The sequence below is a fragment of the Ambystoma mexicanum genome, chromosome 13, assembly GCF_040938575.1.
Source record: "Ambystoma mexicanum isolate Mex_15411 chromosome 13, UKY_AmexF1_1, whole genome shotgun sequence".
NCBI lineage: Eukaryota > Metazoa > Chordata > Amphibia > Caudata > Ambystomatidae > Ambystoma > Ambystoma mexicanum.
This window is the reverse complement of record NC_090938.1, coordinates 22,618,321-22,644,286: the sequence shown is the minus strand read 5'-3', so window position 1 is coordinate 22,644,286 and position 25,966 is coordinate 22,618,321. Positions and strand designations below refer to the sequence as shown.

The 25,966-nt window shown below is 43.9% G+C and overlaps 2 protein-coding genes across 5 annotated transcripts in view; both read left to right on the top strand.

Moving 5' to 3' along the window:
* The window catches only part of USP49 (ubiquitin specific peptidase 49), a 621,874-nt gene that overhangs the window by 235,136 nt on the left and 360,772 nt on the right, over positions 1–25,966 (top strand). The window lies entirely within an intron of this gene.
* Positions 7,449–8,507, top strand: LOC138520171 (M protein, serotype 6-like). Its single transcript, XM_069632651.1, has one exon. It carries the CDS (start codon positions 7,449–7,451, stop codon positions 8,505–8,507), a length of 1,059 nt encoding a protein of 352 aa, XP_069488752.1.

Here is a 25,966-nt window from a genome sequence, read left to right as displayed (position 1 = left end):
GGCTTGTGTTAGCGGGGGCGAATATGAAAATGTGGAAAGGTCTGTCATAGTTTGAGGACTTCATCCCCGTGGATAAACTAGACGATTTTAAAGCAGGTTTGTCAGAAGCCAGGGTCCTGACGCAGGATATGCTATAGGCTGCGGCGCATCATGTTGACTCCTCGGCCCGGGGCATCATGCTTGGCGTGGACACCTCTCGTCAGGTCCGGCTTCATGGCAAGAAGTTTTCCAAAGAGGAGCAGGATAACGTTCTGGACCTGCCTTTTGACGGCAAAGAGCTTATTCATTTGTCAACAGACGTTGAACTGACCAAGACTAAGGACAGCACTCAGACCGCCCTGTCCGTTTTGGTGAAACCGCCTTCCACGGCGCAGAGGACGTCTTCGCAGCCTCGGCCTTCCTCTGGTTTTCGGGGGTTTCTGGATCGGAAGACGCTTAGGGTCGATACGCCAACCGGAAACTCCCTTCAGCAGCGAGGCCGGTTTTTCTCCCGATCCTCGGCCTCCTCCTCAGGATCCAGTGGTCCCGCCACCGAGAAACCAGCTAAATGATGGTTTTCTGCGCTCGCACGATACCCCGGTGGGAGGGCGCATTGCGTCTAACTGGGAGGCGTGGCAGACCATCACCGAGGACCGGTGGGTCTTGTCAGTTGCTCGGGCGGGCTTCCGCTTGCCCCTTCCCCCGTATCCCACAATCCTCCCTTCCAGCAGTCGGCAACGCCCTCCGTCAGAGCCGAGGTCCAGAAGCTTCTGGATCTGAGGGCGGTGGAACCCGTTCCCCTAGGTGAGTGAGGGGAGGCCTTCTACTCCCGTCTGTTTACGGTTCCCAAACCCAACCAGGCTGGTCTGCGCACCATCTTAGACCTTTCTCAGTTCAATCTCTTCCCCAAGAGAAATTCAAGATGATCACGCCCTGTCAGATAGTCCTCTTTGCAGAAGGGCGACTGGCTCAGCGTGGTGGACCTTCAGGATGCTTATATGCATATCCTTATTTGGAGTCTGTATCGGAAATACCTACGGTTTTCCATAGGGGAGGAGCATTTCCAGTTTCGTGTGCTCCCTTTTGGCCTCAGCTCGGCACCACGTGTCTTTACGAAGATGATGTCGTTCATCGCAGCTCATCTTTGGCTACAGGGTATCCATGTGTATCCTTATTGGGACGATGGGCTGCTGCGCAGTCCTTGTCCTCTGTCAGCCTTGAACAACCTTCAGTTTCTCCTCCAGCTCCTGTTCCACCTTGGGCTGCCGTGAACTGATGGAAATCCTCCATGACGGTCTCTCAGGACTTGATTTTCCTGGGTTTTCGTTAGAACATGATCGACTGCACAGTATACCTGACCGGGGACAGAATGGCAGATCTGTTGGCCCGTGTCAGGTGTTTATGCGGTCGGAGAGCATGTCGGCCTGGTGGTTCCAGAGGCTTCTGGGCCTTATGGCTTCGTGTGTCCTGGCCCTTCCTCTTGCTCGTCTCAAGATGAGGAGGACGCAAACGGCTCTTCTGAGCTCGTGGCGCCAAGCAGTGGATCCAGACTCCAAAATGATTTTGGTTCCATCCTTCATGAGGACAGACCTCCTGTGGTGGTCTTCTCTCAGCAATCTGTCGGTGGGCGCTGCTTTTCAAGACCCCTGCTCGCTATTAACGGTCATAATGGATTCCTACCTTCTGGGTTGGGGTGCGACGTTGGATCTTCTTCAGGTGTCCGATCTCTGGTCGCCGCAGGGCTGACGGCTTCATATAAACCACCTGGAGCTCCTGGCGATATTCTTGGCGCTGAAAGCATTCAAGCCTGTCATTGCCAACAAATTGGTTCGTGTCCGCACGGACAATGTGGTGTCCATGTTTTATATCAACAAGCAGGGGGGTAACAAGTGCCCTCCTCTTGTGGATCTTGCCTTTCAGATTTGCGAATGGGCTGTTCAGCATGGTATCTGGCTGGTGGCAGTACACATCCCGGGCCAGCTGAATGTTACTGCAGATGCCCTCAGCCGACGAACAATGGTCAGCTACGAGTGGGAACTGAACACAGAGGTCCTCTTATAGATTTACTGTTGCTGGGGTACTCGAGAAGAGGACCTCTTTGTGATGTTGAGAAACAGGACGCTTCCCCTGTATGCCTCCAGAAACAGGCTGGGAGCCTTCTCTCTGGGAGATGCTCTCAAATTCCCTGGCACAACACGAGGGCCTGTGCTTTTCCCCCTCTGCCTCTTGATTCATCGGTCGCTTTGCAAGCTGAGGGGCACAGTGAATTGTTCTCTTCTGATCATAGCACCGTGGTGGCCGGCCAGGTTTTAGTTTTCGGAGCTTCAGCATCAATCAGTGTGTGCGCCGATCAGGTTTCCGATGGTTCCCAATCTGCTTCACCAGAGCGAACGGCAGTTGTGGCACCCCTCCCCACAATCGTTCATCTTGGCGGCCTGGTGCCTGAGTTCAGATCCTTAGAGCGCCTCAATTTGTCTGCAGATAACATGCGCATTATTCAGGCGACCAGAAAACCCTCGACAAGATCTCAGTATAAAAGTAAATGGCTGTGGTTCTGCCACTGGTGTTTGGCAAGGCATCTGGACCCCAGGGAGGCTACTATTGACGTGGTTCTGTCCTTTGTCTCACATCTGGTACAATCTGGCATTCATGTCTTGTCCTGCAGGACTTACCTGTCGGCTATTGCTGCTTATCTGTCCATGGATCAGTGCTCTTTTTCACTGTCAAATCCAGTCAGTAAAAGACACTTTGTGGGCCTTATGCATCTTTACCCTCCTGTACGTAAACCACATCCAACATGGGATCTGAATGTGGTCCTTACGGCCTTGTGCCATAAGCCTTTTGAGCCCATGGCTACAGTCGAACTTTTGTTTGTTTGTTTATTTGTTTGGTAATGCGCACCAAGCCCTTAGGGAGACGGGCGCAAGAGAAATAAGAAATCTTAAAACTTAGTTACAGTGCAAAGGTAGCAATACATAGAGCAGTGATTGCAATCGGAGCAAGATGCAGGTACAGGATACAATAAATACAAAGCAATGGTCTTTGAAGATCAGGAAGCATTATCATGAATATCAGTATGTGCACACCCACATGCACAGCTATGTGTAAACCACCTTACATGTCTACTTTGTTACATACAAACATGACAGGGCAGACGACTATGCGTACATAGTTAGCCTGGCTACGGAGTAGTTAGGTGGGATCAAAAAGGGTGGGGCTGGAGAGATAGGAGTATAGATTCATTAGGTATCGTTAGTGTGTAGCCAGTTGAGTATCTTATGTCTGAATTTAAGATAGGGTTGTTCTAGTCTGAGGTGAACTGGTCATTTGTTCCAACATTGTGCCGCTTTAACAGGGAAGCTAGAGCCTCCTGCTGTCGAGCGTTTGAACCTAGGGATCTCCAGCATATGAGTTGGCAGATCTCGTAGGGCGGGTAGTTGTTCTCCTAGTAATTTTATCCATTAGGTATGGGGGGCTAGGTTATTCAAGCATTTGGAGGTGAGGGATGCTGTTTTGAGGAGAATTCTGTCCGTTATTTTCAACCAGTTTACCTCTTTCCTGAATTCGGTTTTATGCTCTCAGTAGGGGATGTTCAGTGCTGCCCTCAGGGCATTGTTCTGCAGTCTTTGAATTTTGTCTGTGATATATTTGTTAGCTCCTGAGTACAGGGCATTACAGTAATCTAACGTTGACGCAATAAGAGCATTGGCTAGTGTGGTACAGCTCGCTCTCGAAAGGTATGGTCTGGAGGCTCTGATAAGTTTGCAGGTGTACGTTGTGGATGAGGCAAGGGAGTTGACTTGCTTTTTAAGGGTGAGTGAGGAATCCAGGTAGAATCCTAAGGTTTTAACTACAGACATCACCTTGATCGGGTTGTTATCAATGTTAAAGGATGTGTAGTTTGGACTACGTTTTTGAATATTGGCTTCCGAGCCTAGGATTAGTAGCTCCGTTTTTTCGTCATTCAGGCAGAGGCCATGGGATGCCATCCATGCCTGAATGAGGGAGTATATTTTGTTCACCAAGGCTGAGTGCGCCTCAAAGTTGCCCCAAAAGGGTACGAGGATCTGTGTGTCATCCGCATAATTAGTGTAGGTGACACCCAGTCTATCCAACTTGTCAAACAGAGGCTTGGTGAAGATATTATACATGGTGGGGGATACACAGGAGCCTTGTGGGACCCCGCAGGTTATATTGATAGGGTCGGCAGAGGCTGAGATAGAGAAGACTCTCATGGTTCTGTTAGCTAAGAAGGATTGGACCCAAGCTATAGCATCATTAGTGAAGTTGGCGGCAGATTGAAGGTGATTGCATAACACTACATGGTCCACCAAGTCGAACGCTGCTGACTGGACCCAAGCTATAGCATCATTAGTGAAGTTGGCGGCAGATTGAAGGTGATTGCATAACACTACATGGTCCACCAAGTCTAATTTTCCACGAAAGTACCTTTCGTGGAAAATGTCCTTCTTTGTGGCTGTGACTTCGGCAAGGTGTGTGAGTGAGCTCCAGGCCTTGTCGGTGGAGCATCCCTTCCTGGTTTTTCCTAAGGATAAGGTTGTCCTGAGGACGAATCCTTCCTTCCTTCCAAAAGTGGTCTCTGATTTTCATCTGAATCAGTCAATCTCCTTGCCGGTCTTCTTTCCTAACCCAGACTCAGAGGCTGAAAGGGTTTTGCATTGCCTGGATGTTAGAAGAGCTTTTAAGTTCTATCTGGACAGAACATCTCAGCTTAGGAACTCTTCTCAGCTTTTGGTGACTTTTGGTAACCCGCAAGGTAAGCCGGCCTTGAAAGCGACCATCTCCAGATGAATTGCTGCCTGTATTGCGGAGGCTTACACTGTTCAGGGTCTTCAGCCTCCAAAAGGGATTAATGCTCATCTTGTGAGAGGCAAGGCGGCTTCCGTTGCCTTCCAAAAGTATGTCCCCTGGGAGACCATTGCGAAAGCAGCTACATGGGCCTCCCCATCGGCTTTTTGTAGGCATTACTATCTAGACCTGAGCTCCAGAGCTGATGCTCAGTTCGGCCAAGCTGTGCTTAAAAACCTTTTTCAGTAAGGAGTTTCCATCCACCCGTAATTCCTGTGAGGAGTGCTTGGGAATCTCTCATAAGTATGGAGGAAAGGGGACGGGACGTAGGAGTATAATAAAGTTACTCACCGTAGTGACTACCTTACTTATAGTCCATAGTCCCCTCTGTTATTCCTTAAAGGTCTCAGACCTGGCAATAGAAAAGGACTGATGGGCGATGCGCTGGGTGGTGCTAAGGATGGCAGGGTTACGGCCGCGTGCAGTACCCCGCATAAAAAGAGAGGAAGGACACATTTTTGAAAAATGGGATGCTTTTTACAAAGTGCTCTGGTCCCGTCCGATAGGACGGAGGAATGTCCCATAAGTATGGAGGAAAGGGGACTATGGACTAGGAGTAAGGTAGTCACTATGGTGAGTAACTTTATTAAAATCATCCGCATAGGCTGTCCAGCTAATTTTTACTCCCACCACCACCGGGGGATTAAAGGCAGTAGCCTCTAGAACTACGCTTGCATCAGAGACATATAGATTAAAGATCGTAGGTGCAAAAACACAACCTTGTCGAAGACGATTAGTTGCATTAATGGGTATTGAGAGTGTTCCAGAGTTGTTAAGACGCTCCTGTAACTTTGACCCCTCATGCAGATAGAACAGTATTAATTAGACTTGGTTTTACCCAGAGCAAACTTCTCTCTACCATATCGAATGCCATTGTGAGGTCAATTGATGCGACATAAATAGGAACACTATTAGCCTTCCATGCTTTTTTTTTGCATGATGTTCAACAATAGGCCCCCAACATCGGTTCCAATGTTCTTCCTAAACCCAAATTGGAACCTAGATAGAATGTTGTTAGTGTTTTGCCCACGCCTGAATATCCTTCAAAACCAATCCGGAAAAAATCTTTGAATCTGCATCTAATAGCGCAATGGGTCTGTAGTTTGTTGGACATGACCGATCGCATTTCTTGTATATCGGGACTATGTAAGATATAACACAACTTTGTCGAAGACGATTAGTTGCATTAATTGGTATTGAGAGTGTTCCAGAGTTGTTAAGACGCTCCTGTAACTTTGACCCCTCATGCAGATAGAACAGTATTAATTAGACTTGGTTTTGCCCAGAGCAAACTTCTCTCTACCATATCGAAGAAGCAATTAATCCCCAGAGGCAGAGGGGAAAGGAGCAAGTGACAAAAACAGATAAAAAGGAACTAACAGAACCGGCAACATCCATCGAACAAAAACTTGGTGCAAAAAGCTTAAAGCAAGAAAGTGATACCAGTAAACATGAACAGCCACTAGTACCACAGAAAGAAAAAGCAATTAAGGCAAAAGAGCAATGGAAATTGTACTATCAAAGAGCGTCCAAATCAGAAAGATTTATAAAAGAAACTGCGCCAATTAGTCAATGTCGAATGGAACGTCTATCGCTGGATTTAACAGAAATTGAAACATTGATGGAATTACAACAAATAAATAGGAACAACAGAAAACAAGCTAATTTAGCTGAAAGAACATTAGAAACAAATAATGAGACCAATAGTTGGCAAAACTATACTGACTCAAGTTATACAACTACAAACAAGATACAAAGAGCGAATAAGGAAACCAATGCCAAGAAAACAAACTACATGCCAGAGGAATCTGTTGGCGATTGTCCACCTAAGCCAGGAAATAAACAAGAGTCAGTGGCTACATCAATGCTGGATCTACAGAACATGCTGATAGCTGTAACAACACAAACAATGATACCTTACATAAAGCTACAAGAAGCAAGTCATGAAACAATGAAAGAACACACTACGATACTCAATTCCATATCCACCAAACAAAAGAATTTAGAACTGCTGGTATACAAACTACAAGAACGGCTCAGCATAGAAGCAGAAAACAGCTATATATGGCAACAAAGACTGGCAGAGATAGCAAGACAAGATAGAATGGACAAAGCAACCCTTATGGAAGCCCTAATTTTGTTCACAAAAACATCCATAGCGAAGAATAACATGGAAGGAAAAAATCAAAAAGAGAAAGATCAAAAGTTGGGAGCACATAAGATAGGCTCCGCTAAGACAATAGGAGACAGCACACAGAATAGGAGAGAGAACAATTATAATGATGAAACAGAGAACCTGAACGACATGCTCCTAATAGACTTGACATCCGAAGAACTTAAGACAAAAATAAATAAAAAACCTATAAACCAGATAGCGGAATTAACAACAAATACAATAAATCTGCAGCCTGAGACAACACAAGGGAATGTGAACTATAGCATATTCGAACAACAGTCAATGAATACTTCAAATAAAACAAACGCAAATGGCAAAAAAACAGACAAAAAAACAACAAAGAGGATCTAGAGCATTTCTCAGGAACCTAGCCCAAAGTGCTAAAGATAATCGTAAAAAACCACAGTTCCAAAAACATAAAGAAATGAGCATAGTGGATACAGTAACAATAGAAAGCGAAGCAAGATCAAGAGGAGTAGAAGAATCCACCCAAACCCAAGAAATAATAAGCGAGGGCGATAACATTCAATCTGTGAGCGTCTCATCAAGTGAAGAAGGAAATATTGAATCACTATTGAACCTTTCCACTTATTCAACACAGGAACCAGAGAAGGTTAGAAATGAAGACAAAAGCGGCGAAGGGCAACAGGAACAACAACCAAATCCTGCATCTATGCTGACAATTGACTGTTACGACGAAACTATTACAGAATCATATATATCAATTGAGCTATCCTGTGAAGAAATTTCAGATGAAGAATTGTACACAGGAAATAGCACTTTGAACACAACAGGAAAAGAGAGAATAGACCAGGAACAACAGTCCGAAGAAACAAACAAAAACAGAGATAAACGAGCTGACCGAAGAATGAAACAGCCTAGGAACGAAGAAAGATCAAAACTTGAACAACTCCAATTTGTTGACCCCTATTATAAGGAAAGTGTAATGAGATTAAAGTTAGAAGGAAGATCTAAAAAAGAGGCTAACATTTTGATGAACAGAACTAATCTATTACACCTCTTTAACGCAATTCCAAAATTGGAAAAACTAAAATCAAAAGATCTGAAACAAATCGAATTTAGAGACGACCAGAGATTGGATAAAATCTGGATATATTGTTGCTCAAGAGAATTGAAAAGTTTAATATCATCATGCGCTGAAGAACTGGAAGATAGAGGATTCAGAGTGTCAAATGATGACAAAACGGACAACGACACGAAAGAAACACCCAGGATGACGCAGCAAGAGAGTAATAGAACATACTCGGATATCAGCAGTGATGAAAGCAACTTGCATATTGAAAATAAAGGATGGAGCGAAATAGAGGAAGTAAGATGGTACAAGGACGAGAAAAAAAAAAGGAACTCAATACAGTACAAGGATAAAACACCGAACAAATGGAATTTTGAAAAATCACCCTTCTGGCGGGAAATTAGTATGGAAAAGAGCAGAAATGAAGAAACAAAAAAACCGAGACAATAACAACGAACAGGAAATAACATACAAGAAGTAACTATATGCTCATGGAATACTAGGGGACATTTACATCTATTCCAAACGGAACAACCAGAGTTAAACTCAGCAGAGGCGATATGTTTACAGGAGACATGGTTAACAACTCCTCCAATATGTGAAGGATTTCTAACTTACATGAATCCTGCTATTAACAACAGTGGAGGCAGACCGTCAGCGGGACTTATTACCCTAATTAGTCAGGAACTGACAACAGAAATTATTGAATACCAGAACATTGGAAACTTGGCACAAAACACATTAATTAAAAGACAAGTGATGGTAGAACTACAGTGGAACAAAGAGTCCAAAAGGACCCAATACCTAAACATCACCAATATATATTGGAATCCAAAGAAAGTACCAGAAGAAATAGTAATAGATTCTATCTTCACTAAGATAGACAGCATTGCACAAGAGCATCAAGATGTAGAATTTATTATATGCGGAGACCTCAACCTGCATATATTTGACGACAAAGGAGATCTAATAGCAGATCAACTGTTGGAAAATAGAGCACAAAGGTGGATAATAGAGACACGCAATAGAAACTTCGAAAGATGGGATGCCCTCAATGCAGCAAAAAAAACAATACCAACATGGTCAAGAGGGGAAAACAAATCAATCATAGGTTATATCTATACGAGCAAGGGAATTACCCAAGCAAAAATTGAAGCCAAAAATGTATATAGTGAACTTAGCAATCATTACATACTAAAGCGCGCATGGGAAATGAACAAAGAAGAACGACGCAAAATAAATATCCCCAAGTTGACACTAGTAAATAGAATGAACCGTTTGAGAATCCTGCATAACAGTCTAACTGAAATAACAGAAACATTAACGAATTCAAAGAAAGAAGATTCCAATAAAATCAACTATGGGTGGTTAACTGACCAATTCCAAATGAAACAGATATTGAATCATCCATCCAAACCTGAGCGAAAATATATTTACAACAAAGATATCGCAGTAAAGAAAAAGGAAAAAAAGGAATCCATTAAAAAAGCACAAAAAGAATCACCTCAAACCAAAAAAAGAATAATTGGCCAAGCAAAACAAAAATGTAAAAATTGGCATAAAAATGCCAAAATGATGCGAGACCAAGAAAACGTCGAATCCATGATGGCCTCCCTGAAAAACCGTAACACCAGACGTTTGTGGGAACTCTTGAAATCGAGTACAAAGGCTGAAAATGCAATGATAGTGGATGTTCCAGAAGCAGCGTGGATAGAGTATTTCTCAACTCCCTACGAAGAACGAACAACAGCAATAAAGAAAACTCAACAACATTTGCCAAGGCAATGGAACATTAGATACGATATCGAAGACATTACCAACATAATAAAAAAACTAAATACATCAAGGGCACCGGGGCCAGATGGCATGTCGAACGCAACATTAAAACAAAATCCAGAAGTTTGGGCCCAATTCTGTGGTAAAATTTATAGATCTGATTAACCACACGAAAAAGGTCCCAGAGTCCTGGAAAATAGCAACACTAATCACAATATACAAACGGGGATCATCAAAAGAACCAAAGAATTATCGACCACTGGCACTCCTGGATCCACTAGGGAACATGTTTGCTAACTTGATACTGACAAGATTAAACATTTGGGCAAAACAAACAAAACATCAAGCGGTGCGCCAAACAGGATTTGTGCGCAATGTCGGAACAAACGTGAATCTCATGATTCTAAATCTGATGAAACAAGAAGCAGAAAGAACAAAAACTAATACAATAGTAGCATATGTCGACTTGAGCCTTGCCTATGATAAAATCAATAGAGACCTGCTGTGGAAGAAATTAGAACAATGGAGATGCCCTAGTGACATCCTAGAACCAATTAAACTTTTGTATTCCAACACAAAAATACAAGTAAGAATGACAGCGGATGGAATAATAACAAAGCAAATAAACACCTGGCATGGTCTAAAGCAAGGGTGTCCGCTAGCAGCCGCACTGTTCAGTTTGTTTACGTCGGATTTTGAAGAGGCTATAAATACACCAACCATCAACCCACCAAAATTAAATGCGACTGCAGTACCTTGTTTGATCTATGCAGACAATATCATCTTATTAGCAAAAACACTGTGCGGATTACAAAAAGCTCTTAACAAAACTTATGAATACATGGAACAAAATGAACTGACAATAAACACTAAGAAAACAAGAATCATGCACCTAACAAAGAAGAACTCAAATGGGAAAAAAACATTCCAATATTACCTCCAGAAAGAGAAACTGATCCAGGTTACAACTTATAAATATTTAGGGATATGGATCAACCAATCTCTGACAGAAGCACTATGGGCAGAACAGCTAAAATCAAAAACTAGAATGTTAGCCAGACAAGGCCTGTCAATACATAAGAAATTCGGCAAATTTTCGCTTAAACCAGCGGTAACCTTTTATAAACAAAAAGTGACAGCGATCCTTGCATACGGTGCTGAAACTATGATTAACCATGATAGAACCATATGGATGAAATTGGAAGCGATTTATTGGAGAAAAGTACTAAGTCTACCCCAGAACATGCCAATGATACGGATACGCTATGAATTGGGCCTCCAATCATTAGAATCAATAATCGAATGGAAAATAATAGACTTCTACAGAAAAATGAACAGCGAAGAAAAGATACCGGCATTGGAAATCCTAAGAACTTCAAAAGTACACGTAAACGATGTTACATTGGACAAATGGAAAGAAGCAGCCATGTTTATATGTAACAAAAAAGGAATCACACTGGAGACATTGACGAAAATGCCTCAAATCGCAAAAAAGAAGCTGAGTAGAACTGATTGGATTGAAACTCAAGTACAGAAAGATCAATATAAAATGACACTCAAATGCGAGGGAGAAGAAAGAGCACTTAATCAACTTCCAAACTACTTAAAATTATATCCGGATCGAAGAATTAGAGACATGTTCCTAAGATTCAGACTGAACCTACTGCCAACAAGAGAAGTACAGGGGAAATGGAGCCAATATAAAAGTGCAAATAATGACTGCAGATTCTGCCAAACAAGAGGAAAAACGGAAACGCTCTATCACGTAATTATGGAATGCGAGGCACTAAATCAAAAGAGACTGCTCTTTAGCGCCAAATACTCGAGTGCCACAGTAAAAATGGAAAAAGAAGAAAGATGGAGTCACATCTTAATAGGAAATAATAGAAAGATGGTCGCAACCATAGTTCACTTCTGGGAAAACATTACGCTGGACAATAGTAACAGTAATGAAGAAGGATAAAAGATAAATGATGTCTGGTGTTTGTTTGTGAAATTTGTTAGAAGGAGAATAATGTAAACTGAATGTGAACGATAAATGTAAGGTTTAAGATGTAAACCAAATGCATTTTAATAAAAAAAAAAATAATAATAATAAAACACAACCTTGTCGAAGACGATTAGTTGCATTAATGGGTATTGAGAGTGTTCCAGAGTTGTTAAGACGCTCCTGTAACTTTGACCCCTCATGCAGATAGAACAGTATTAATTAGACTTGGTTTTGCCCAGAGCAAACTTCTCTCTACCATATCGAATGCCATTGTGAGGTCAATTGATGCGACATAAATAGGAACACTATTAGCCTTCCATGCTTTTTTTTGCATGATGTTCAACAATAGGCCCCCAACATCGGTTCCAATGTTCTTCCTAAACCCAAATTGGAACCTAGATAGAATGTTGTTAGTGTTTTGCCCACGCCTGAATATCCTTCAAAACCAATCCGGAAAAAATCTTTGAATCTGCATCTAATAGCGCAATGGGTCTGTAGTTTGTTGGACATGACCGATCGCATTTCTTGTATATCGGGACTATGTAAGATATGTGCCAAGATGCTGGAATATTCCTAGTCCTTACTATATCACTGAATAAGATATAAAGAATGTTTTACCATAAGTCACGATTTTCTTTGTAAATGACGTTTGCTAGGCCATTTGGCCCGGCAGCCCTGGATGGTGAGGCCTTCCGTATTAAGATTTTAATATCTAAATGCCATGTGGCATCAAGAATATGCATAGAGAGCGGGTTGTTCCTGAAATAGCCACAGACTGCCCAGTTGGATCAGAAGGGATCTTATAATTTATCAGAGCCCAGAATGACCTTGAGGTGTTATCCCTAAGGGCAGAAAGCATGTTCTCACCATCCGTTTGATAAAGGGTTGCACGATGCGCCTTTTCTCTGTTCTTCCATTTATTATTTACCTTTTTCTTTTGCAACACCCTTTCGCTGAATGGTAAATTCATTTTGGATATTTGCCTAGGCTCCCTGACTCTGCTATTCTTGATTTGTCTCACTGTCGCATCATGGGTATGCACATGTTTACAATTTCTACGCTTTTCTCCCAAAGAAGTTGCTGTATTCTTTATTATGTTTTGTACATAATGACAAAAAACATCAGTGGTATAGAGAGTTAGCATCTTCCCGATATTTGATATATTGAAATCGGAGAGAAAAACTGCGTTGGTCTTTCCCACATTATCCCTATGCCAGACGATTCTCGTTTTAGCTGGATTGACCTGGAGCACAGATTTGCATAATCCATTATTCACTGTTCCCCAATCCCCTCCAAATTTCATCTCTAAGACCTTATGATCACTGCAAGTGGTGCTAATTAAACTATATGCATTTGCAAATTGCAACAAAGGTTTCGAGAGAAAAATATGGTCTTTTGTAGTGGATAGATCACCCTTAAACCATGTAGTATGCTCTGCTGTAATACTTAAGAGTTCTCTAGCATTACACAGACCCCAATCATCAAAGAAGTATCCCCACAATTGGCCCTGTGCCATTTTTGACATTGTACCAGCGATGTTTATCACAACTAGTTTGATCAGGGACTAGTCTAGTATTTCCTACATTGACCCCATCTATTGTCTCTTGCCATGGTATTTCCACATTAAAATCTCCCACCACCATAATCGTAAGTTCCAAACATATTTCATGGCAGTCCTCTAATATACGTCCCAGCAGGACCAGGGATTCTTTCAGGTCTAGCTTGAGTTCCCAATAAATGTTTACCAAAATATTGCATAAACCCAAAATATTTTAGTTTTTAACCTGTATCAGTACTGCCAGGCACCACCTAGATATCTGAAAAACCTTTAGAAAGTTTAGCCCCATGTGCACTCTGATAGCGATCAAAAAACCCCCCGAAGGTCTACCTCGTGGTCCCTTCTTAGATAGTATTGACTGGACGATATAGTCATCCAAAACATAAGGCACTGTAAACCATGTCTCCTGGAGGCAGATAATAGAGCTTGACATTAAGTCAGAACCAATTTCAGGTGAGTTCTTTAAAAACCAATGGCGCCTAGTATTCCAACATATTAGGGACAATTTATCAGGCATGTTTAAGTATTAGGTTTTAATCCCTAAGGTTGGGAAATAGCCACGTAATGTCATGGCAAGCCACCTTAAAATAGGTTCATTCAAATCTCCTACCTCAGTGTTTCCACCCTCAATGCATTTGGTATTATTCACATTCCTTTCCCTTTGTTCGTCCAATTGGTGCCCTATTCCAAGATTTGGGTCTCCTCGGCTAATGCTCTGTACATCATATCCAAATCTATGGAAAGATTCGGCCTCCCCAAGGACAGCCTCACATATTGTACGTGAATGAAAGGTTATCCTTACAAAATCATATCGTTTAGGGTGCACAAAATCAACAAGTTTTATGTCTCCAGAGGAGATTAAAGAGAGGCTCGGAATTTCATTGAACAAAGCCAGGATATTCCAGTGGCTTAGAGAAGGTGGACCACCATATGAAAACAAATATTGCAACACGACACTAGAACTTTCAGGATAACGGGGAGGTCTCAATTGTACCTCCTCCCCTAAAACTAGGTTTCTTGGGTTCCTAATACCTTCTGTTATGTTTGTAGACTGTAAGTCAGTTTGTGAGTTAATAGAAGCCTGCTCCTCGTAACCACCTACTATCAGTGTTTCTATCCCCTTAGTTCTTTGCGTTAAGGTTTTCATGTTAAGTGACTCTGTATGTTCTTGCAACGGGGTTTCAGTCATGACTTCCCTAATAGGTGGCTGGATATTGGTTTCCTCGGTTGTAACCCATTCCATCACTGTATCCCCACCCTCTTTAATCTAACTAATATTTGTCCTTACTATGCATAAGCTGCTTACCTAATCCCTCTGTCACACCAACGTTCTTTTCGACCTCAGGTGCAGGATCTATAAGATATTTTTCAAGCCCTGGACCATTCGACTGTATACACTCTCTATCATCCATATTTTGTGGGTAGACCGCAGGAGTAAATCCACTACGGTCTACCAATTTCACAGAATTTGAGTTCTTTATGGGTCCCAATTCATATTCACTTTGTATCTCAGTCTTAATGCTTCAGGTTATACTGCCTATTGGTGCAATCCGATTTTCTTTAGCAGCATTTGTGTTGTGGGTGCCCGGTGATGACATTACACCTTCATTATTCTCCATCAGATCAATTATGCGGTAGAAAAGGAACCTCATTTATTTTACCTTTGGGGATCTTGATTGTCCCCTTATTCTTCAAATTTCCTGTAATGGTATCTACAGCTGGGGTCCCCCACCACCCTTACACATGATCGTCATCCTCATCTGTATCCAAATGTGTCTCTGTATGAAGGTTAATGGAGACTTCTTTAATAATGTTTCACCAGTTATTCTTGGCGCCCTTATTCACACCTTTCCCTTGCTTTATCTTATTTTTATTAGGTTTCTTTTTATTTTTATTTTGCACCTCTTTTAAGTTTATGGTAGGGCAACATTCTCCCTCCCCCCATTATTCATCCCCAGATTATTTTTGTGTCATATCTCCTGAGTTTGAGTCACTTCCCCTGCTATTTGAGTAGTTGGATTTTTTTGAAAGTACATTATTATCCGCAGGGTCCGCCACCCCTATGTCAAGCTCTTGGTCTGTATTTGTCCCGGTTGAGTAGCCTATAACTTTCACATAGTTACATGTGTGCACTTCTGTAATTCCACAGCTACAATCAAGCTTTTGATCAGTGATGTGTGAAGCCAAAGTTCAGCTAGAACCTGGCTATTCATAATTTCATCAGATCCCTCCTCCCAGTCATTACTCCGTTCTGGAGCCTGAGCCTGGGTAACTTCCCATTCTGCCTCTTTACCTAGAGGATATTGTGATCGTGCAAGTAATGAGCTATCAATAGGGCTCGAATTCGGTGATGCCTCACATGGTTGAAGCCCCAACTCATTTGCGTTGACATTACCATGTAAGGGGGACTCGATACATTTTGATTTATTGCCATCCCCAGTGTCAATCAGAAATATAGATTTTTCACCCACTTCCTCTCCTTCATTAAGATTTTTTGTCCCAATGTCCATAGAGGACGGCGGAGAGGGGGAGAGGTAATGCTAGAGCCATTCTCATAGTTGATGGGGACGACAAGCGCGTGAATGGATGGGCACGTAAGATATTTTCAGTTGGGAGTATGGCCCTGAAGTCGGCCAAGTACACCTTAACAAAATTTTCATCCACTCTGCGGGAGTGCATATCCATTGTGGCAGAGCATATTCCAGAAGGGGATGCAAGGAACGAGTCCCTTCAGTCTGGATTGGACACTGCGGATAACATCAGCTGGTCTATGGCCACGAGCACCGTGATGTGCAGATTTGCGTGGTTGCAGAAATCAGGTTTTGCACAGGATGTGCAGGCTCGTCTTCTCAACATGCCGTTTGACGGGTCTCACCTTTTTGGCAGCAAGGCTGACGAGAGCCTTGAGAGGTTGCAGACCTCGAAGTTGGCTGCCAAATCTTTAGGGGCCGCTGTTAGGCAACTTTTCATCCGTCGGGACAGCCATGGAGGAACGATCTTTTCGCTACTCCTCATTTGGAAAGGCAAGAGGAATGGCAAATCCAATAGGCCAACGGAAGTTCCCTCGTCGTGGACGAGGTAGAGGTGCCAAGCCAACTCCAGCTGCAGCTACCTTGCAATCATCGTCTGCAGCAACCGCTTCAAAACCTTTGAGAGCTTGTGTCAGATGTCACTGGTGGGGGGCAGACTGTCTCAGTATCTCAAAGAATGGCAAGCCATTACTTCAGATGTGTGGGCTCTGGAGACAATAGCCCACGGTTACTGCCTACCATTCATAACGCAGCCTCGCACCAAACCACCAGGGAAACACTCGTCGAGGATTCCAGATCCGCTCCTCGTGCAGGAAATATTAACCCTGCTAGAGAAAGGTGCTATAGAAACAGTACCTGTAGCGGAGAGGAACAAGGGTTGGTATTCCCCATATTTTTTTTATCCCCAAGAAAGACGGAGGACTAAGACCCATCTTGGACTTGAGATACTTGAACAAGTTCCTCAGGAAGGACAAATTCAAGATGGTCACACTTTCTCAGATCCTTCAGGCCCTGCAATTACAGGATTGGTTGGTGTCATTGGACCTTCATGATGCTTATTTTCATGTGCCAATCCATCTCAAGCACAAAAAATGAGGTTCGGTGTTGGCTCGCACTGTCAGTTTCGACTCTTGCCTCTCGGTTGACCTCCACCTGAGGGTCTTCATCAAACTAAAGGTGGTGGTGGCAGCGCATCTCAGGAGATGGGGGATTCACGTCTACCCTTACCTGGACGATTGGCTGATCAGGGCACGTTCTCCCGAACAAGCCTTGGATCACCTCAGCGTTACCTGCCACTTCCTACACAGACCGGGCATCTGCCTCAATTTCAAAAATTCACACATTACATTCCCAACAACTCCAGTATATCGGGGCTGTTTTAGACACGTCCTTGGGAAAGGGCTCGACACCCAAGGTGAGGGCTCACGACATTCTGACATTCTCCAGATGGTAACAAAGTTTCAGAATGCCCACTGTCACCCGGCCTTCAAATTCCTAAGGTTGCTCCGCCTCATGGCATCTGGCATTTACCTGGTGCCAGCGTCCCGTCTAAGAATGAGATCCCTACAGTGGACTCTCCGAACACAATGGTCCCAGTTATCAAAGTTACGCAAGATCTTCTATGGTGGGCCTGTGAGGAATATATCCTGAAAGGGGAACCTTTTTGGCAACCATGGCCGGAGGCGAGTGTAGTGACGGACGTCCCACTCTCGGGGTGGGGAGCCCACACCAACTATCTAGCAGCCAACGGTCTTTGTCTTCATCAGAGTTCAAACTACATCTCAATCTTTTGGAGCTGAGGGCAATCAGACTAGCGCTGAAGGCCTTCCTGTCCTGTGTCAGGGGAAGGAATGTCCTGATAATGACAGACAACACAGTGGCCAAGCATTACCTCAATACGAGAGGAGGTTTATGGTCACTACCACTGTGCAGAAGCAATGAAGCTCACTTGGCCTAGAAGAGAACACGGCGGCGGACGCGCTGAGCAGGCAGAGCAGTCTCCCACAAGTGGGAACTAGCTCAGGAAGTACTTCAAGAGATCTTCACCCTTTGGGCAACCCCTCAAGTAGATCTGTTTGCAACCGGGATCAACCAGAAGTACCAAAGGTACTGCTCAAGGGAATTTCCTCCGAGAGGAGCTCTCTGGGATGCGTTCGTGGGGGCTTGGGATTTTCCACTGCTGTGCGCGTTTCCGCTGATCCCCTTCATTCTTCAAGTAATCAGGAGGTTGAGCCGGTTCGGGAGCGACATGATCCTATTGCTCAGGATTGGGCCAGGAGAACATGGTACCGGGACCTTCTAGACATGTCCATCTGTCCTCCGATACGTCTTACACAAAGAGAGGACCTTCTCTCTCAAAGTGAGGGTCAGGTTCTCCATCCAGGGTTCAACACACTCAACCTTCACGTGTGGTTTCTGAAAGGTTGAGAAGGATTGGGACCTCCCGGATGACGTGATGGAGGTGTTGCTTTCGTCAAGAAGGCCAGCAACAAAATCTCTGTACCATTGCAGTTGAATATGTTTTGCGACTGGTGCAGGGAAAAGAATGTTGATCCTTTTCTGTGTTTGACTCCGGATGTGCTATCCTTTCTGCTTTCATTTGCACACAACGGTCTACACATTGGGACCATTAAGGTTTATCTAGCAGCGCTCTCCATATTCAAGCGCTCATCGGAGGAATGTTCTTACTTCAAAATTCCATTGGTGACTCAATTTCTGAAAGGGCTCACGAATGTGTTCCCACTTTCTGCTTTTTCAGGTTCCAGTTTGGGACCTTAACCTGGTTCTAAAATGTTTAATGTGTGCACCATTTGAACCTTTGCACACATGTCCATTGTGGTTGTTCACCTTCAAGACTATACCGTTGGTTGCTCTAACATCTACACGTAGAGTGAGTGAGTTTCAGGCACTCTCTTCAAAGCCACTCTTTACCGTATTCCACAAGGACAGGGCTGGGTTGAGTGTTAAACCCTCCTTCCTACCAAAAATAGTGTCAGACTTCCATCTAAATTAGAAAATCGTTCTGCCGGCGCATTATCCTCCGCCATATCCCAGGAAAGAGGAAGAAAGGCTCCATAGATTGGACCCTAGAAGAGCTTTAAGCTTTTATGTGTCTAGGATGTCCAAGTTGAGAGTGGGCGACCAGCTCTTTATAGGATATACTGGACGCAAATTAGGGCAAGCTGTTTCAAAACAGACTTTGTCCAGGTGGATCATCCTTACGATTTCAGAATGTTATAGACTGCCGGGCAAGGACCCACCAGAGGGTTTGAGGGCACACTCCACCAGGGCCATGGCCTCTTCCAAAGCCCTGCAAAGGGGAGTCCCCATTCGAAACATCTGTGATGCTGCAATGTGGTCATCGTTGCACACGTTCACCAAGCATTATTGCGAGGATACTTCCCACGCTCAGGACGTCGCTTTTGGTAAGGCAGTACTTTTTTCTGCCCTGTGACAATTGACAAATCTAAATTCTCGACCCTCGTACCAGTCTTGGTTACTGCTTTGGGAGTCTGTCGAAGATGAGGAATACGTTGGAGGACACAATTCATTCGAAGAACAAGTTACTTACCAACTGGTAATGTTCTTTCAACTGGATGTTCCTCCAACGTATTCCTCATCGCCCTCCCATCCTACCAGCTGTAGAATTTCTCATGCTATTACAGCTTTCGTTTCAACAAGGCTGACTACTGCCTGCCTGTACTAATGGGCAAAACATGCTAACATGAGGAGGGTAAAAAATGTGGACAATGGACGCCGTGCGAGCTACTTATCACATCCGCTGATGTCACCCTCGATGGAGGCCTTCGAGGGACATCGACTCAAAGCCATCGACGCAGGGCGCCCTCTGCCGAAAATGTTTGCCGAAGCTGGACATTACATGTCAAAGATGAAGAATACATTGGAGGAACATCCAGTCGAAAGAAAGTTACCAGTTGATAAGTAACTTGTTCTTTTATTATAGCTATAACTAATGTGTAATGTGTCATGCTTTGCCTATATGAGTCCAATAACTACTTTTGCAAGAGTCAGGAGAATGTAACTACGTTATCTCTGCAGGTGGCCACGATAAAGCAAAACAGGGTCTCAGTCATGTCATTCAGACTGTTCCTCTGTGATGTAGCAGAAGTCGCTTGATTCCCAATATCAGACAATTGTTTAGATTACTATACTACATACTAGGGGAACAGCATGTGTACACGGGCCAAAGTGCATGAAGAAATACATTTTCAGAGTGTTAATAGAGACATTGTGGAGGCGCGATATGCTGATTGTATTTACAGAAAGCCCTTTGTATGGGGGAAAAAGAAATGTATTTTGTTGGACAAACCATGCTTAATCAAATGAATTTCTATTTATATGTTTTTTTTTAAAATGTATGTACGTACGTGAAGTATGCTGTAAAAGTAGTATCCCTGTCTTGGGCCTTTTCTGCAGCGAATTGTATGTTATCATTGTAATACACATTTGTTCACTTGGAAGATGAACTTGAAGTCTTATTATTGTATACGTAAGGCAACAGCTCCCTCTAATGGTGGTAGCAGTCGAAGCTGGCGCGTGACGTCTTTGGGCAGACATACATCTGGTATTTTATTATATAGTGTGATATAATGATATGCTGTATGTGATATCTTCTTAAGACACAGTACTTCACAACTACGGCCGCTACAGTAAGCCATGTTCTATGCAGAAGAATATGTAAATCACTGTACCAAGAAGCTGTGGCAGCCTGGTTCAAATGGGAGCATCTTCTTTACTTACAAAGCTGGCCACTAAAGTAAGCACAGACCTAAACGGTTTTGGTTGAAAGATTTATTCCAAGATATAACATGAGGTCCCCCGTGCCTTCTTCATCCAACTGGCTCCTACTATGTGGGCGCTAACCCTCATGTTTTATCATTTGCTGTGTCTTCAACCCCCAAGGTTCTATTTTTTTTTAAAACATTCAAGCTATTCTTCATAAGATACCACAAACATATTGAAATAAGGGTTAGTTGACCAGTAGCTAAAACTCCTTGGTATCTGACATCTGACATCGCCCAATAGACTGGAGCTATTGCAAGGTAAAAAGGAGCTAGTCGCAAATCTTCCACATGAGATGCACACTATAAACGTTTGTCCATTATAAATGACTCATTAAAATAAGTTCTACATGTGTCCTAATTAACCATTATAAACATTCCCAAACACAGAGAATTTATGTCCCAAATATATTTGTGTAAGGCACCATTTGGTACAAGGAGTCAAATTGGCTCCTGATAGCTGTTGGTGTTCAGCTAACCAGGCTCCACTAGGCTGGAAACAGGTGTTAAATAGCTCCCAGCAATGTTGAACCCTGCCACACAGTCCCCTTCACTATATAAGGGCATTCCATAGTCTGCCACTTTGGCTGATCTCTCCACACCCAAAACAGAGTGCCCATGTCTAATGTGTACTCCCGTCCCCTGAACACCTATTAGTACTGTAGGAAACCTATTATTCAAAACTTAACATGAGTATTTTGTCATTTCATCACATACTTTATTTAGATTTCAATCAACTGAGTTAAGTATAGACATTCTGTCTCATATTCTTAAAATCAGGATGATTTATTTTTAATTATTCCAAAATTCTAAACATTTTATTTCAAATAAACTAAAAATGTTCTTATTGTGTATTACTAACATACACAGTCCACGGTGTTCAATTATAGTAAAATATCGAATCTGTCGATTTCAATTAATATTCATTCATATTTCGATTCCAGAAACGAAAATGAAAACCAACATAAGTTGTAAATTATAAGCTCTGTGAATTACAAACTCAACATGTTTCGAGAGGAAACTCTCTTCTTCAGGAGCAACGAAATTCTAACTAAACATTTGTACAATTTAGTACATCCTTAGTACATTCATTTCACTTTTGTCACAATTGTTCCATATTCAAATGTCACCATGTTTCCTATCTCTGTATCTGGTACCACTGTGAGGTCATGGTACTTGTCCTTAGGTATTTGTAATGGGTTGGACGGTTCCTGGTGGGAGATCACCTCTAATGTAAAGTAAGGCTAAATTAGTACTATATAATTATTGATCCATAAAGTTCATTTTCAATGGGATCTCCTAATATATTTACCTTCTCGTAGCATTAAGATGGTGTATTTCAATTTGAAGTGGTACACTTCCACATTGTAACAGCAATGTAGCAATCCCTTATCTTCTTCCGTGAACTGATTCACATATCCTGAAATGCAGGTTTTCTATACGAGTTTGTCTACATGGCATTCAAGATATGATTGATATTTCCATAAACGTATATAATCGTGCAACTCACAAGGTCTTACAGCATCAGTGCTTCTGATGGTTAGTCCCTGAGTTTGGGCGTTAATTGGTTAGTTCCATGTTGCTTCCATGGTATGGGTAACCTGTTATGTGCATTGTATATGAGACTCCGTATGGTGCATATCTAATCTGTTATAATGACTTCAATTGGCTTAAAATTGTAAGTGCTAACCTGTTTGTTTAGCATGAGCCAAGTTGTAAAAAATCCCTCGTTCTTCTCCTCGCCCTCAGGTGGATGATGAGACGATTGCGGTGTCTGTGAATGAGTGAGGCTGTTAGTTATATTGGCCCAATGAGCGCCTGTAATAAACAGGTTTGTTCGGCTCAAAGTCTACGTATCTATCTACTTACATTTGTATTAACACGTGTAAGTGCGTCGCGTTCCTAAGTACTCGCAGCCTTTGCCGTTGTGTTGAAAGTTAATGTGTTGCTAGGCAACTTAGTTAAGTAAACGTGCCTCACGCAGCATTCCTACGTCCTAGTCATAGAATGTGTAATGTAGTTCTTGCAATTGGACATTCTTCTGTGAATGGTGTGATTTTGCATACGCTCAAGGCGGAATGCTCTCATGTGGAGGACATATATTATAGTACAAACTCATGTTCATTTGTGCTGATTTCTAAGGTGAGTACCATTATCCGTGATGTCGTCCATATGACACTGTTACTTCTTAGGTATCCGATCTAACCTAATATGGCGCAAGTACTTCTCCAAGGGGAATCTCATTCATATGGGTTATAGTCTTTGATGCACCAGGCCAATAGATTGTATCTATTGTAAACTTTTTTTTTAAGATGATTGGCTGTACAGATGACTGTTAGACGTCATCTATTTATATTCATGTAGTATGCCTAAGACGGGCCCAGCATTACTGGTGTTATGTTCAAATTGGTAAGTTATCGTATTAGTAAGTTGTCTATAGGGGTACTCTGAGACAAACCAGTACCCATGATTTCACAATGATAGTGCATTTCTACTGTCCGGTTACATCACTGTTCAAAACCTGTTGAGTATTCATTGGTTTACACTGGAGAAAATTCTGCAGATTCTTCCAATCATTTACTTTGTCTACTTATTCATAATATAGATGTGATAAAACCATATACTCCTTCGTCCCGTCCCCTTTCCTCCATACATATGGGACATTCCTCCGTCCTGTGGGATGGGACCGGAGCACTTTGTAAAAAGCATCACATTTTTCAAAAATGTGTCCTTCTCTTTTTACGCGGGGTACCGCACGCGGACGCAACCCTGCCCTCCTTAGCTCCTCCCAGCGCATCGCCCATCAGTCCTTTTCTCTGCACGTTCAGGACTGGACGCACTTGCATCTTCGGAAGATTTTTTCCTTCCAGTGTCCTTCTCTCCTGCTCCGGTTTAGCGGTCACGTAGTAGTCCGTCTATGCCATTTCGGTTAGATTTTCCTAATTGTTATTCCTGCAAACAACGTTTTGCTAGGGCGGATCCTCATCCTCTTTGTTTAGAGTGTTTGGGTCCGGATCACCGGTGGGAATCGTGCTTCTACTGCGATTCCCTTTCGGTCCGGGCTCTTCAACTTCGTCTGGAATGGTGGGAGGAGATGTTCCAGCGTGTACCTCCTCCGCATTTTCAGAGTTTCCTCGACGAGAAGAAGAGGCGCCTGGTAAGTTCTTTAGTTTTTAGGGCACCCCGACCGGGGGACTCCTTCCCGGTGTCTTCCCGGTCCGGGCTTTAAAAGCTCTGTCACCGGGGGTCTCCCTGAGGGGCCTTCTAGGTGTAAGAAAATTACCTGAGTTTTCTCAGAGGACCTCCGTAAGGGGCCTACTCACATCGGATTACAATCCGAGGCCCCTCCTGTGGGGGCTATTCAACAGCCCAGTTCTACTGCGGCGGTGGGTACCGGAGCTTGCTTCGAGGTCTCCTTGTCTGGAGCTTGCCATACAGACACCGGGACACACCCCGAGGCCTCTATTGAGGTTTTCTGTACCGAACCAAGGTTCGAGGCCCCTTGTGAGGGATCTGTTACCGGACTCTGGTCCAAGGTTCCTCTATCGGAGGCTAAGGTGACCGACAGAACTGAGAGGCCTGTTAAGGTCTTGTTGGTGAGGTGGGTTCCTCATCGGTCTCGCTCTTGTGGGGATTCCGGTTCTGTTGAGGGGGCACAGAGTGAGGTCACTGACCGTAATTCCTCTGTTACTGGCGTTGCCGAGGATCCCCTTTCAGAGGCTAATTTGGCTATTAGTATGTCTCAGAAACATCCTAGGCCACACAGTACCAGCTTTGCCGAGGTTCCTTGTGTCAAGGATAAAGTCAAGACCCCTGACCTGTCTGTGGAGACCCCTGCCTCACTCACACATGTGACGCAGTTCTCAGGCGTTGACAAAATGGCGCTTGTTCCCGTGCGAACTGCGACAGCCATTTTGGACTCTTCCCTTACACCTACGCCATCAACATTGGGTGCTGGGAGCATCTTTTCGGGTTAACAGCGTTTTCAAGGTGCACCGTTTCGTCCAGTTTAAGACTGGAACGCTTGGATGCCATTACAGCACTCGGTCTCGCTGCCTGCGGCGTCTGCGCCATTGATCTAAGTCAACCCAGCTGGTGAGGGCCCCTTTCGGCAACCCTCTCCTTTGCAGCCCTGGAGCTATTCCGCTCATGAGAGGCGTCCTCCTGCCACAGAGTGTAAGCCTTCGGCGGGGGATGCCTTCTTCGGAAAACTTCAGAAGCTAATGCATTCCGACCCCATGAAGGAATATTTCAGAGGTCTTTTTAAGGAAATCTCCCCTCCAGGCCCCGGTTCCGTTACGACGGTTCCCATCACATCACCGGTTGTTCCGGCAGCTGTCCCACCTCTACCAGTTGGCCCACCTCCAGCCCTTCCGCCACCCTTGTCTTCAATAGAAAAGTCTTCGACGGAGCCATATGTGACACAGGTCGATCCAGACGCGTTGGATGACACACTAGTGAATCAGGATGGCGATGACCAGCCCCGCTTTGTTAGGGCGGTTCATGACCAGGTACTGGACGTAATGACTCCCCTTGATGTTCCAGTACCTGAAGCACCCTCTCCGCAAGAAGTCTGCATTTCCAGTTTCGTGTGCTCCCTTTTGGTCCCAGCTCGCCACTACTTGTCTTTACGAAGATGATGTCGGTCATCGCAGCTTATCTTCGGCTTCAGGGTATCCATGTGTATCCGTATTTGGACTGGCTGCTGCGCAGTCCCTATGCACGGAAAGCCTCGAGCTACCTTCAGTCTCTCCTCCAGCTCCTGTTCCACCTTGGGCTGTCTGTGAACTGGCAGAAATCCTCCATGGCGGTCTCTCAGGACTTAATTTCCTGGGTTTTTGTTGGAATACGATTGATTGCAAGGTATACCTGACTGGGGACAGAATGGCGGATCTGTTCGCCACGTGTCAGGTGTTTATGCAGTCGAAGAGCATGTCGGCCTGGTGGTTTCAGAGGCTTCTGGGCCTCATGGCTTCGTGCGTGCTTGCTCTTCCTCTTGCTCGTATCAAGATGAGGCGGAAGCAGATGGCTCTTCGGAGCTCATGGCTTCAGGCAGTGGATCCAGATTCCAAAATGATACTGGTTCCATCGTTCATGAGGACAGACCTCTTGTGGTGGTCGTCTCTCCGCAATCTGTCGGTGGGTGCTCCCTTCCAGGACCCTTGCTCGCTATTGACTGTCACAACGGACTCCTCCCTTCTGGGTTGGGGGACAACGCTGGATCATCTTCAAGTTTCAGATCTCTGGTCGCC